Here is a 12,465-nt window from a genome sequence, read left to right as displayed (position 1 = left end):
CTATTAATACTTATTTTCTATAGTTACTAAAATAACTGACCCACTATTCTACTTCCTACAAATTAGCCTCAACTAAAAGGACAGGTTCGTATCAATACTACCGGCCTGGAAAATCGACTTGTCCTCAAGCCGGAAAGAAGGGAATTGTAGCGCCAAGCAATAAGCCATTCTATTGTGGATTGAGGGTGTTCCTGCAACCCTTGATTGTCTTGAACTGAAGATCACTTTCCCCATCTTTAATAATAGGCAGGAGAGTTTTCTGGGGTTGACGTAACCTGGATCTGTAACAGCAAAAGTCAATCTACTTTGCTTTAAGTAGGCCTGGATTTGTATGGGATTCTGGGTACCCTCTCCAACCTGCAATTTAGCACCCTCTCCAATCTGCAATTGAACACCATTGTCAATCTTCAAATGACTACCCAATACATACCGAGACTGATCTGTGATCTTCAATTGAACATCCAAAACATGTTTTGACTGATCTTCGCCATCACTAGGGTTGTCATCAAGGGTGTCTTCATTGATCAAATCTAGCGGTGGTACATGAACATGAAGAGGATCATGCTCGGAATTATGCGGTTCCTCCGCCACCGCGTTTTTCAAGTCACGGCCTGATTCTTCACTGTTACAGCATCTCCGATCATTTGGACTTTGATTTCTTCAACATCATCCCTCAAAGATGCTAGAATGGCTTCTAATTGTTTTGCAATGGTTGCTAATTGATCTGCTAGATTCCGGGTTGTAGGCATCATTAGGTTGGCTTCTAACTATTTTGCAATGGTTGCTAATTGATATGCTAGATTCCGGGTTGTAGGCATCATTCGGTTTCCCGGCAATGGAACCTATGATAGAAACCGAAAATCTAAATTACTAAAACTAACATAACTAGCCAAATTCGAGATAGGCTTGGTCTCCGATTAGCCAATTTGAGATGACAATTCTCCAAATACAAGGTTAAGAAACCCTAATTTTATAATAATAACATTGACTGACATTCATTACAAGGAAAAGTGAAACTATTAATACTTATTTTGTACCGTTATTAAAATAACTGACCCACTATTCTACTTCCTACAAATTAGTCTCAACTAAAAGGACAGGCTCGTATCACAAGGTGTCATTGCCGGACATAGTTAGACACCATTGTGCAGAAGAGTTTATAATGTTTTCAAATAAGTAGGCAACACAATATTTTGTCTTCCTCTAAACCAGACATTTGTTCTCTAATTTGTCGATAATATACTGCATGTTTCTCTTCTTTCATGTCCATCAAACCTTGAATAACCGTGTCAAATTCTCACTGACAAGACAATACTCTATACATTTATCACACAAGATCGTTGTTTACTTTCCATTAACCGTCTTTATCAATCTTATTTCATAAAACTAGATTAAGGCTTCTTCAATCACTAATGAAAAATAACATGATTATTATTTATTATGGGACTAATTACCAAAATAGATAAGTTTGACCTAATTTTTTTCAAAATAGACATGTCTAAGTTAGCCTACGTATTTCAAATCATTGAGTTTTTGACTAATAAACAAGTGGCACGTCAGCGAAGCCGTCACTTTATGGACACAGATTTTTGTGAAAAGTAAACATGATCCAACTTTAGTCAATAAAAATTCAAAATGTGCCAAAGGCGGCTAAACTTAGCTTACATCTATGGTTATTTAGCCGGCATCCTTGACTCTTAGCCGGCTTCGGGATATGTGTCTATTCACTTAACCGGCTCCATATATTCCTTCTTAGCCGCCTCCAACTCGGCTTGTAGGCTAAAACTTCATTTAACTATCTTCTTTTTTTCTTTTAGCCGTCTAATTTTAGCCACCAAAATTTAAAATATTTACCAATCTTACTAACCCTATTGAATACTTAGCCGGCTTCTATCTTTTTATCTCTTAGTTGTCTTCTTAGCCAGTGTAAATTTAGCTCTCAAAATTAAATACTTTTACCTACAATTAAATATTTAGCCGGTTTATATATTTTTGTTCTCTTAGCCGCCAATTTTTTTCTCTTAGCCGGCATGCTTTAGCCATCATAATTAAATAAATTTATCTACCCAAATTTAATTTTTCACCAACCATTCTTATAAAACTATACAACTATCTTCACTCCATCTTATAAAACCATCTTCACCCTATAAAAGTTTTTTACTTTCTTATCATACGAGATCTTGTTTTTCCTCATTTTTCAAAAAATATGTTTGTTAACGTCGTCGTTTATAGTGGTGGGAATTGGTATGTTGATCCCCTTGTTGAATACCTTCCGCTAGTTTTGAAAAGAAAGAGTTCTTTCCTGCAGTTTGGGAAGTCGATTATGTTTGCATTCCATTGTTTATAGAACAATAATTGTTACTCGTTAGAGTTAATATGCGGTTAATGGAAGTATAGCAGTATTGGTTTCAAGATTTTAGTACTGTAATATATCGTCACGAGTAAAGCAGTTTAGCCTCCTTTGACACGTGTTGAATTTTTATTGGCTAAAGATGGGTCCCGTTTACTTTTCACAAAATTCTGTGTCCATAAAGTGGCGGCTAAGCTTAGCCGGCTTCACTGACGTGTCACTTGTTTATTGATCAAAAAATCAATGATTAAAAAGATATATGCTAAATTAGACATGTCTATTTTTTAAAAAATTGGGTCAAACTTGCCTATTACCCTTTATTATGTTATGTGTGTTGTGATTTTGCAATTGAGCAAGATAACTCGAAATGTTATATTATCTATGGATGCTTTTAAGACTTGCACAATGTAGACCTTGTTCTTTTGTTTTATTCTGATTCTAAAGTTGGAAATCAAGATATAAGGATTAATTAGGGAGGTTTGAATATATGCTAACAAAACTTACTAAAAAAATCAACTAAAAAGGCTTAGGTGTGCCATTCTACAAGTTAGACACACCGTTATGTATATGGTTAGACTCATCGTTATAATCAACATTGTGACAAACCTTTTCTGACACACGTTATAATCAATATCGTAACATACCACGTAACACGTTGGATTTTTTAAACAGATATAACACAACTACAATATTATAGAAATCTTAACTTTATGTATGATTTTTTTTATAAATAAAGTATATAAAACTATTTAAGTTAAAATTTGATTGAAACTATAATAAATGAGAAATCAAATATGTAATTGTTTTCAATGTGTGAATTTAGTCCTCCGTACATTTAGAGAAAAAATTACCAAATGTAGCTTTAAGCCCTTTTCATATACTTTGCCGACACTTCAGAATACTTCATTATTTAGAATATTTTTTACCGGCCAACAATCAAAGAATTGTTTAGGTACCCTATATGGGGTAACTCAATGACAAAAGACTAACCCTAACAGACCCAACCTAGTTGTACAGAGCCCTTAAACGTCTCCATATTATCTCCAGTTTCGGGGAAAATCCACCCGTCCTAAGGACCACTGGTGGTAAAACCCAGACACCCTCAGGAGTGAACCGAAGATCACAAAGATCCCGTTCTTCCTTCATTGAATCACCCATATCCTCGTTAAAGTGCTGTCTGTAATGATCGAACATGAGTCTTTATTAAAGAACTCAGACTTCCTACTACTACACCACATTTAAAAAGACACTTCATTATCTATATAACCCATAAGAAAAATAAATAGTGAAAATTTTATACTTTTAATTGTTTTATATTAATTAATACATTTCTTACGAGATGAAGAGAAAATAAATGAAAATCTACGGAATTAATATTTATATTTATATTTTTCTTTTTTTTTGTTTTTCATTTCTTTAACATCTTTTAAATTTTTATTTAAGGTCCCAATAAATCCAAATCAAATCAACCTAAATTTTTCGTATGGCCTAATTTAGTTCGGTTTCTGTTTAACAGACTAGTTTTGGTTTAGAGAATTTAAAATCCCTTGGTAACAATATTATTCTTGGTCTAACTTATTAAAACAAAAATATTTACACCTAATTATTGTTTTAATAAATTTTTTAACGACTAAATAAATATCAAACTCTACGGAAATTGAGCCCCTAACCTTTTATTCTACGTCCAAACCACCTTACCGCCCCTGACTTTTAATAAAATTTCATTGTCAAAAGTTGAAAAAAAATTTAATAAAAAAAATTTGTTACATAAAAAGATAATATTCAATCGGTGGAGTGTAGTTGGGTATGGGGCCAATCAAAGGCTTATTGTTTAATGAGAGTAAATACATGAAATGTTTGATAAACTTACCTCATTAGCAAAGAGTTATTAACTTATTATTATTGTTCCTTTAGTGTGAAAAGAAATGTACAGGGGTGTGCTAGATTTACTCCCTAAATTTTCTATTATTACATATCCATGAAAATATCAAATGAAATGTCTTCTTTTTTATTTTATTATAAAAAGGAGGTAATATTATTATTTATTAATACAACAAGTTGAAAGGGTGCAAGTGAAAAAAAAGAGAGAGAAGACGATTGTGGGGTGGCGCGACCGGCAACTCTACCACCTCCTCTTTAACGAAATTTCAATTGCCAAAACACAACACCGCCGTCATCTTTAGATGCCAACCCCTTAACGTCCTCTCTCACTTAGGGTGGGTGAGGTCCACTTCTCTCCACCAATCACATACAAACACACACACACACATATATTTCTTTTTTTATTTAAAGATAGTTAAATCACAACGTAATAGTTAAATGATGATCAGTTTGTTAAATCTTACTATCTACGTGACTACATGACATGTCCTTTAATTTAGTCCACAACATACAGTATTAATTAGTGCAACCAATGAATATTACTAATTTGACAAATTCAATTGGAAATTATGTAACACTTCAAAAGAAAGTAGTTAGTATACCAAGCATGAATTTACAAAAAAGAAGAAAAAAAATATCATAAGGAATTTATTGTGGCATTTGGATCTTCAAAAACTTGAAACTACTACTGAATTATCACATTTAATATCTACTTGCCTCATTTATTGACATGGTCATACTCATAAGTGAAAATCAATTCTAAGATATATATACAACCATCCATCACCTTGCTTGCTTTCAAAACACCACAAGATAATAGGGGTCCAACTTGTAGTGACCAAAGCAGAAACCATGGATAAGCTTCAGTTTTCTGTGAAGGCGGACAATGGAAGAAAAGGTGACCCCTCTGTCGGTCCAGTTTACCGGAATCTTCTTTCGGAACATTCTTTCCCACCTATTGATTCTCATTTCAAGACTACATGGGATGTCTTTAGCTCTTCTGTTCAAAAGTATCCTAACAATAGGATGCTTGGATGGCGTGAGCTCGTAGATGGCAAGGTACGGATTTCTTATTATTCCTCTGTTAGCCGAGTTTATTATCTGTTATAGTTACTGTTTTTTAATTTATCATTTATCTTTAAGTTTGTTTGTTATTAAATATTATGATATTTATTAACGTTTTATTATAATTATTATTCTTTTCATTGTAGATGTTTTTTTAAGTTATTGATCTATGCACAAAAATATTATTCACCGCTTTGATGTTTGTTTTATTGAAGGTGTATTGTTTTATGTTTATTTTGTTTTTTGTCTTTCAGTGGGGCCCATACGTTTGGAAGACATACAAGGCTATATATGAGGAGGTTTTGCATGTTGCATATGCCATTAGAGCTTCTGGGCTCCAACCTGTACGTAAGCATATAGCTTCATGTGACATGTATATATACTGGGTGTAAGTGTCAGCGTCGTTTCTGGTAAATCCCTTCGTCTCTGGCCACCCTTCTCCTGTCACTTCCTTTGGTGGCGAAACCAGAACTTTTTTAGTCGGAAGGTTATAGTCTCATATCTATTTTAAATAAAACTAAAAGTTTATGGACAAAATTTTGTGACATAAAGTCAATGGACCCTCTTGACCTTCTTCTGTTCCGTCCTCACCTCCCATGTGAAAATGGACCCTAAATGACCCTTGTAGCACCCGCCTTTAATCCTAAAACCCCCTTGCTGCTTCAATCTCGGTGCAAGGGGCTCGTGGTGGAGAATGTAGTCAGTGGCTAGGGCATGTGTGATTGTTGATGGCGATGACGCGGGTGCCATGGAGGCCTATAGAAGGTGGTCCATGACTCATGAGGGATAGTTTGATTATTTTTTTTAATTAAGAAAATTGGTTGTCCTAATCACAACTTGTACCACTCATAATTAATTGTAGAAATTATCTTGGAAAAAATGTCACATATCATAACTATTTATTTATTACACATGAAAGTTATCACACCCCATTCCATATATGCATCACCAAAATATAAATGTTTTATGTACATGTGATAGGGATGTAAAGTTGGAATTTATGGATCAAATTGCCCTCAGTGGATTGTAGCAATGGAGGTAAGTTTTCATCTACATAAATTATATCATATAGTTTATACATTTATACGATACAAACATGTAATGAATAAGTGAGATTTACATTTGAGTCATCATATTAAAGAGTGACATCTGTTAAATTATAAATGGATTTTAGATGCACTCTTATAATGGTTTGAATACATCATTATATTCATACAGTTCGTTCATGTGTCAGATTTTGATAACTTGTACACACTCTTATAGGTTAGACACATTGTTATAGTTGGTTAAAATCATTGTTTTAACTAATTTAGACACATAAATTCATACGTCGCTTTTTTAACATATAGTAATACTAAACTTAAGTTTAAATTAACAAAATTATCGGTTTTATAGTATAGAAAAATATAAATTTATAAAAAATATGATGCAACTAAAAGTTAATCTCCTATTGTTTACACTGTCATCACATCTTAATATTATATTTTGTGATGTAGGCTTGCAATGCCCAGAGCCTCATTTGTGTACCCCTATATGACACCTTAGGTACATCATTTTTTATTTTTATTTTTTAAATTTTTTTAAGAGTAACCTATTGTAGATTAACCTTGTTTCTTTTTAATTAAACAGGGGCAGGTGCTGTAAATTTTATCTTGGAGCATGCTGAAGTTGATATTGTTTTTGTCCAAGATAAAAAAGTTAAACAAGTGAGAGTTTAATATTCCCAACAAATTAGCTAGTGACATTAACTAACTTCTTATTCATTTTATACCAGTAACTAATTTTTGAGTTGTCTTTACAGCTACTGGATCCAGATTGTACATATACCAGACGGCTAAAGGGTGAGAAAACTTACTATAATTTGCAGCCTACTTATTAAAAAAATAGTCAAAATCTTAAAAAGTGTAAGAAGTAATCAGAACGTGACATGTGTGATGTGTACTCAACAGCAACGTAATTGCATTCGAGTAGAGTTACGTGGGCTCTTGACGATAAATACATGTAACAAGGACGCCCTATGCGTATGTCCTGCTTGTGATTGTATTAAAATATAACATCCAATAAATCTTTTTTTTTATTCTGATTGTAGTGATTGTTTGTTTCACTTCAATGGAGGACAAGGAAAGGGAAATGGCGGATGCCATCGGAGTAAAATCATTCTCATGGAATGACTTCCTTGATATGGTTTAACCTTCATTTTCAGTCTTTACATATTATTTGACTAAATGTACAAATTAGTGTTAGGAATATAGGGGAAAGTTAACGTACAAATTAAATTAAACTGCTAACTGTGAGAACCAAATAGTGTAATTGTATAATTGTATCGTAGTGTAATTACACTATGCTGTAATTACACTACACTATAATTACATTGCTGAATATATAATTACACTACGTGATTCTCACAGTTAGCATGTTAATTTAATTTGTACCACGTTAACTTTCCCCTAGGAATATATTAATATTAATAACTAATACTGTGATCTTCCCTATTTACTGGATAGTAAATAATATTGTGCTTATGAACCACCATTATGCTAAAATATTAACTGCATGAATGTTGAGCAGGGAAGCAAGAACCCATCAGAGTTGCAGACACCCGAACCGTCCGACACATGTACGATTATGTACACGAGTGGCACCAACGGAGATCCAAAAGGTGTTATCTTGACTCATGAAAATGCTACAACAAATATAAATGGGGTTGATCTTTTCATGGAACAGTTTGAAGACAAGGTACCTACTAAACCTTCTTCTTTGACTTTTATTGACTCCGGAACCAACTAACCGATGATATGTATAATCATAGATGACCGAGAATGATGTTTACTTATCCTTCCTGCCTCTCGCCCACATCCTCGATCGTATAATCGAAGAATACTATTTTCGCAAAGGCGCTTCTGTCGGTTTCTTCCACGGGGTAACATTCACATCTTCATACAACATTATGTATATATTTATATTAAAGCCTTTTATAGGTTAAGTTGTTAACTATTGGTTGTTACATTTTGAAGGATATAAATGCTATAAGAGATGATATAATGGAGCTAAAACCAACCTTTTTAGCCGGAGTGCCTCGCGTTTTAGAACGAATTTATGAAGGTCTCAGGAACTTGGAATATTCATTTAGGTGTCCTATGTAATCAGTAGGGGTGTGTTTGGTTAGGTTCGGTGCAGTATTTGGTTAAAACCGAACCGAAAAACCAAAACTTCGGTTTTTGGAGTATTTGAAACCGTTCGGTTTCGGTTTTTCGGTTTCGGTTTATTCGGTTTTTGTCATTTGATCTTGAAAACTTTAGGTCAAAATAAAGTTTTCGAAAAATAATAATTTAGTTATAAATAGTTTTGTTAATTGTAAAATAATCTAATTAAACATTTTACCAAAAATATTTGAGTTACATGTTTATTAAATTCTTATAAATTACTTAATATAAAATATAAAAAAAACAAAAATTTTAGGATTTCGGTTCGGTTTTTTCGGATTTTATTATATTCAAAGCCAAAACCGAACCGTTAGTTCGGTTTTTACAAAAATGTAAAACCAAATCGTCGGTTATGTTTTTTCGGTTCCGGATTGGTTTTCTCGGTTTCTTGCACACCCCTAGTAATCAGTCAATATTTTTTTACAGTTTTCTTGATGATTCTTTGGTTTTACAGGCGTGCTGAAAGGACTCGAAGAGCTTAATCCGAGGAGAAGGAAAATATTTGACATTCTATACAACTAGTAATTAATCATTTCCCTTACATATTAATCATTCTTTTTTATTTCTTGTGGATTTAATGTCTTTTATGATGCAAATTTATGCAGCAAACTTAGATGGTTACAAGCTGGTTATAAGCAGAAAAACGCGTCACCATTTGCGGATATGCTGGCTTTCAACAAGGTTTCTGTACAGACATTATATTCCATGTATGTCACATTAAATTTAAAATATTAAGATTACATGGAAAGTTTTGCTTGTGTAGATTAAGAACAAATTGGGTGGTCGGCTTCGGCTTATAGTGTCTGGAGGAGCTCCATTAAGCCCTGAGGTGGAAGAGTTCTTGAGGGTTACGTCCTGCGCTTTTGTATTACAAGGCTATGGTAATTGCATCTTCATGTTATAATCTATACATAATACCAGACAGTGGCGTAGCTTAGTTGGGGCCAGGGTGGTCCCGGCCCCCTCCGTTTCTTCGTTCAGTGGTTTAAATTTACTATTTTTCGGTCAAAAATTTTTATACATAGTGTAAATTTACTCGTTTCCGACCGAAATTTTGAGCCCGCCCCCCTCCTTTTTCGTTCGGTAGGGTAAATTCATCCTTTTTCGGACAAAATTTTTACACAGTGTAAATTTACCCATTTCCGACCGAAATTTTGAGCCCAGCCCCTCCGTTTTTATGCTCGGTAGTGTAAATTTATCCCTTTTCGGCCGAAAATTTTTACACATGATGTGAATTTAGCCGTTTCCGACCAAAATTTTGGGCCCGCCTCCCTCTAGTTTATGAATTTTTTTATACATACTGAGTCCGCCCCCCTCGACGTGTATGTCCAAGCTTCGCCACTGATACCAGAGGTGACAATTTCGACACATTTACTTACTAATGGGTCGATTTGGGTGTGTTGCGTATAAACCGGGTCGAATGAATTTATTTACAATTAGCCCCTAACTTATCATTTTTTAAAGATTAGTCCCTTGATTTGGGTTGTGTTACAGTTTTGACCCATTACTTATAAACAGGGCTGACGGAAACTTGTGGTTTAGCGACGGTTGCATTTCCGGACCAAATGAGCATGGTTGGGACCGTCGGTTCGCCCTTTGTATACACTGAGCTACGTCTAGAGGAAGTTCCCGACATGGGTTATGACCCGTTGGCAGATCCGCCACGTGGCGAAATATGTGTTAAGGGAAAAGCTCCTTTTGCAGGATACTACAAGAATCCAGAGTTGACCAATGAGGTGATGACAGATGGGTGGTTTCATACAGGTTAAAGTTTTTTTTTTAAATCTAGTTGGTTTAAATATTTGTTGCTTGTGTTGACATATTGAATATAAATATTTAATATGTTTATAATATGAATAATCAGGTGACATTGGAGAGATGTTACCAAATGGAACATTGAAAATAATTGACAGGAAGAAACATCTTATAAAACTGTCACAAGGAGAATATGTTGCACTTGAGCATTTGGAGAAACTTTATCTTATCACTCCTATTGTTGAAGATGTAATTACCACTATCTTATACTAATCGATAGCTGTCACACGCCACTCAGTCCAGTGGCGAAGCTTGTGCTTAGTCACGGGGTGACCGAAGTCATGGACTCAAAAATTTTCGGGTCAACGATTCGGTTCATGTTGGTGATTCGGGTCGGGTCGGATCAAACAATATGACATATATATATATTTGATTTTTCTTCATTTATTCAAACGATTGTTATTAAAATAAAAAAACAAAATAACTTATTAACCAACAAATACCTAAAATATTCATTATAATGCGAGAGAAAAGTGAGCAGGGATAAGCAAATTCGGTATTTGTATCGGTACCGGTACCGATTTGGTACCGCCGGTACCAAATACGTACCAAAGTTTTGAGTTTCGGTACCGGTATTTCCCAAATTTTACTTTCAATACCGGTACCGAACTGAATATATTGGTATTGATACCGATACCAAAAATTTGTGATTTTCGGGATCAGGATTTTGGTACCGGTACCGAAATATTTATAAAAAATTATAAAAACAAATCTTTTACTATTCGACTACTATTTTGTAACTTTTGTTTATAAATACTGCGAGATTTTATAAAAAAAACAAACGATGGGGTATTATATTTTTAAAAAAATAATCAGTGGTGAGCGGTAGCATTTTGGAAAAATACATCGGGGTGACCGCGACCTATAAAAATTTTCGGAAAAATCGCGAAATCTAACCTACTAATGGAGAAAACGACTGTGGTCGGGGCCACCCCGGGTCCCCAAAGAACTACGCCACTGAGTCTCGGTCAAAACGGGTTCTGGTCAAATTGGTTTTTTCATAAAAGTCTAACTGACCTGAAACATATTTATATAATTAGTTAGTTTGTCAAGCACGATTATCTTCTTTGCGTTACTGATGATTATATATTATGTGGTTAGATTTGGGTATATGGAGATAGTTTCAAGAAATCACTGGTGGCGGTGGTGGTAGTGAACCATGACCATGCAGAAAAATGGGCACATCAAAACGGGCATAAAACCACCGTCTCTAAGCTTTGTAAGTCGCCTCAGCTGCAGGATTATGTAATCTCTGAACTCAAATCTACTGCAGAAAGAAACAAGGTACTGCTCTGTGTACAGTTTTTAACTTTTTTTTATAAAGATTTGTGTGTTTAAACGGTGCCGTTTTGGTTGTTTGTGAAACTAGTTGAGAGGTTTTGAAACAATCAAGGGTGTGATCACTGAAGCTGAAACATTTGAAGGGGATAAGGGTTTTTTGACACCAACAATGAAGAAGAAAAGAGAGAGATTGTTCAACTATTACAAGGTAAAATAAAAACTTATACATATTAGTTTGACACGTTCAATAACCAATTTTAAATAAAGAATTGTAAGAACCGCATAGGCGCATAGTGAGAAAGAGAAAGTAATTACATACTGTCTTGTATATCACATTCAAAAATTAAGTTCAAGTGCATTATCATAGTTTTCTGCATAAATTTAATTATGTATTAACCAGTATAAAATTAATTTTGTATGGCTTAATTTTGCAGGTTCAAATTGAAGAACTTTACAGAAATTTAGGCGGAAACAAATCCTAAACTATTATGTCCAGCGTTGTCTTATAATATTTATTTTGTAGCAATTATAATTTATATGTAAGGTATTTTATAAATGTTAAAAACTAGTGCTATGTTATATGATACTACGTTGTGGTTAAAACTTATAAGAACAGATACTACGTTGAACACGTTTCAATACAGAGATGATAATCTAGTATACTATAAATATGTTAAAATGTGGCACTTTAGTATTTACTAAATACAAAATAAAATGGATTAAATTGAGAACCGGTATAGTATATATGTTTAAAACAAGAGTTAAGTGTCATTTTAGTACCTGTGATTTGGCCAACTACGCAACTTTAGTACCTATTTTTTATTTTATGCAAATGGCTACCTCAGTTTCAAAAAACTTGCATTTTTAGTA

At 34.0% G+C, this 12,465-nt stretch overlaps 1 protein-coding gene across 1 annotated transcript; it reads left to right on the top strand.

Moving 5' to 3' along the window:
* The first annotated feature begins 5,010 nt into the window (after positions 1–5,010).
* Positions 5,011–12,250, top strand: LOC143561240 (long chain acyl-CoA synthetase 1-like). The gene is made up of 18 exons (XM_077049371.1): positions 5,011–5,290; positions 5,551–5,640; positions 6,278–6,334; positions 6,793–6,841; positions 6,926–7,002; positions 7,098–7,137; positions 7,386–7,480; positions 7,865–8,032; positions 8,106–8,216; positions 8,311–8,398; positions 8,954–9,020; positions 9,105–9,180; positions 9,263–9,380; positions 10,018–10,263; positions 10,364–10,503; positions 11,416–11,598; positions 11,684–11,803; positions 12,030–12,250. Exons 1-18 carry the CDS (start codon positions 5,084–5,086, stop codon positions 12,075–12,077), a joined length of 1,980 nt encoding a protein of 659 aa, XP_076905486.1. The 5' UTR covers positions 5,011–5,083; the 3' UTR covers positions 12,078–12,250.
* The last annotated feature ends 215 nt before the right edge of the window (positions 12,251–12,465 follow it).

This window comes from Bidens hawaiensis, unplaced genomic scaffold (genome assembly GCF_021521415.1).
Source record: "Bidens hawaiensis isolate Kalapana, Puna unplaced genomic scaffold, B.hawaiensis_p1.1 tig00020643_1, whole genome shotgun sequence".
Lineage (NCBI taxonomy): Eukaryota > Viridiplantae > Streptophyta > Magnoliopsida > Asterales > Asteraceae > Bidens > Bidens hawaiensis.
This window is presented reverse-complemented; position numbering and strand designations above follow the sequence as displayed.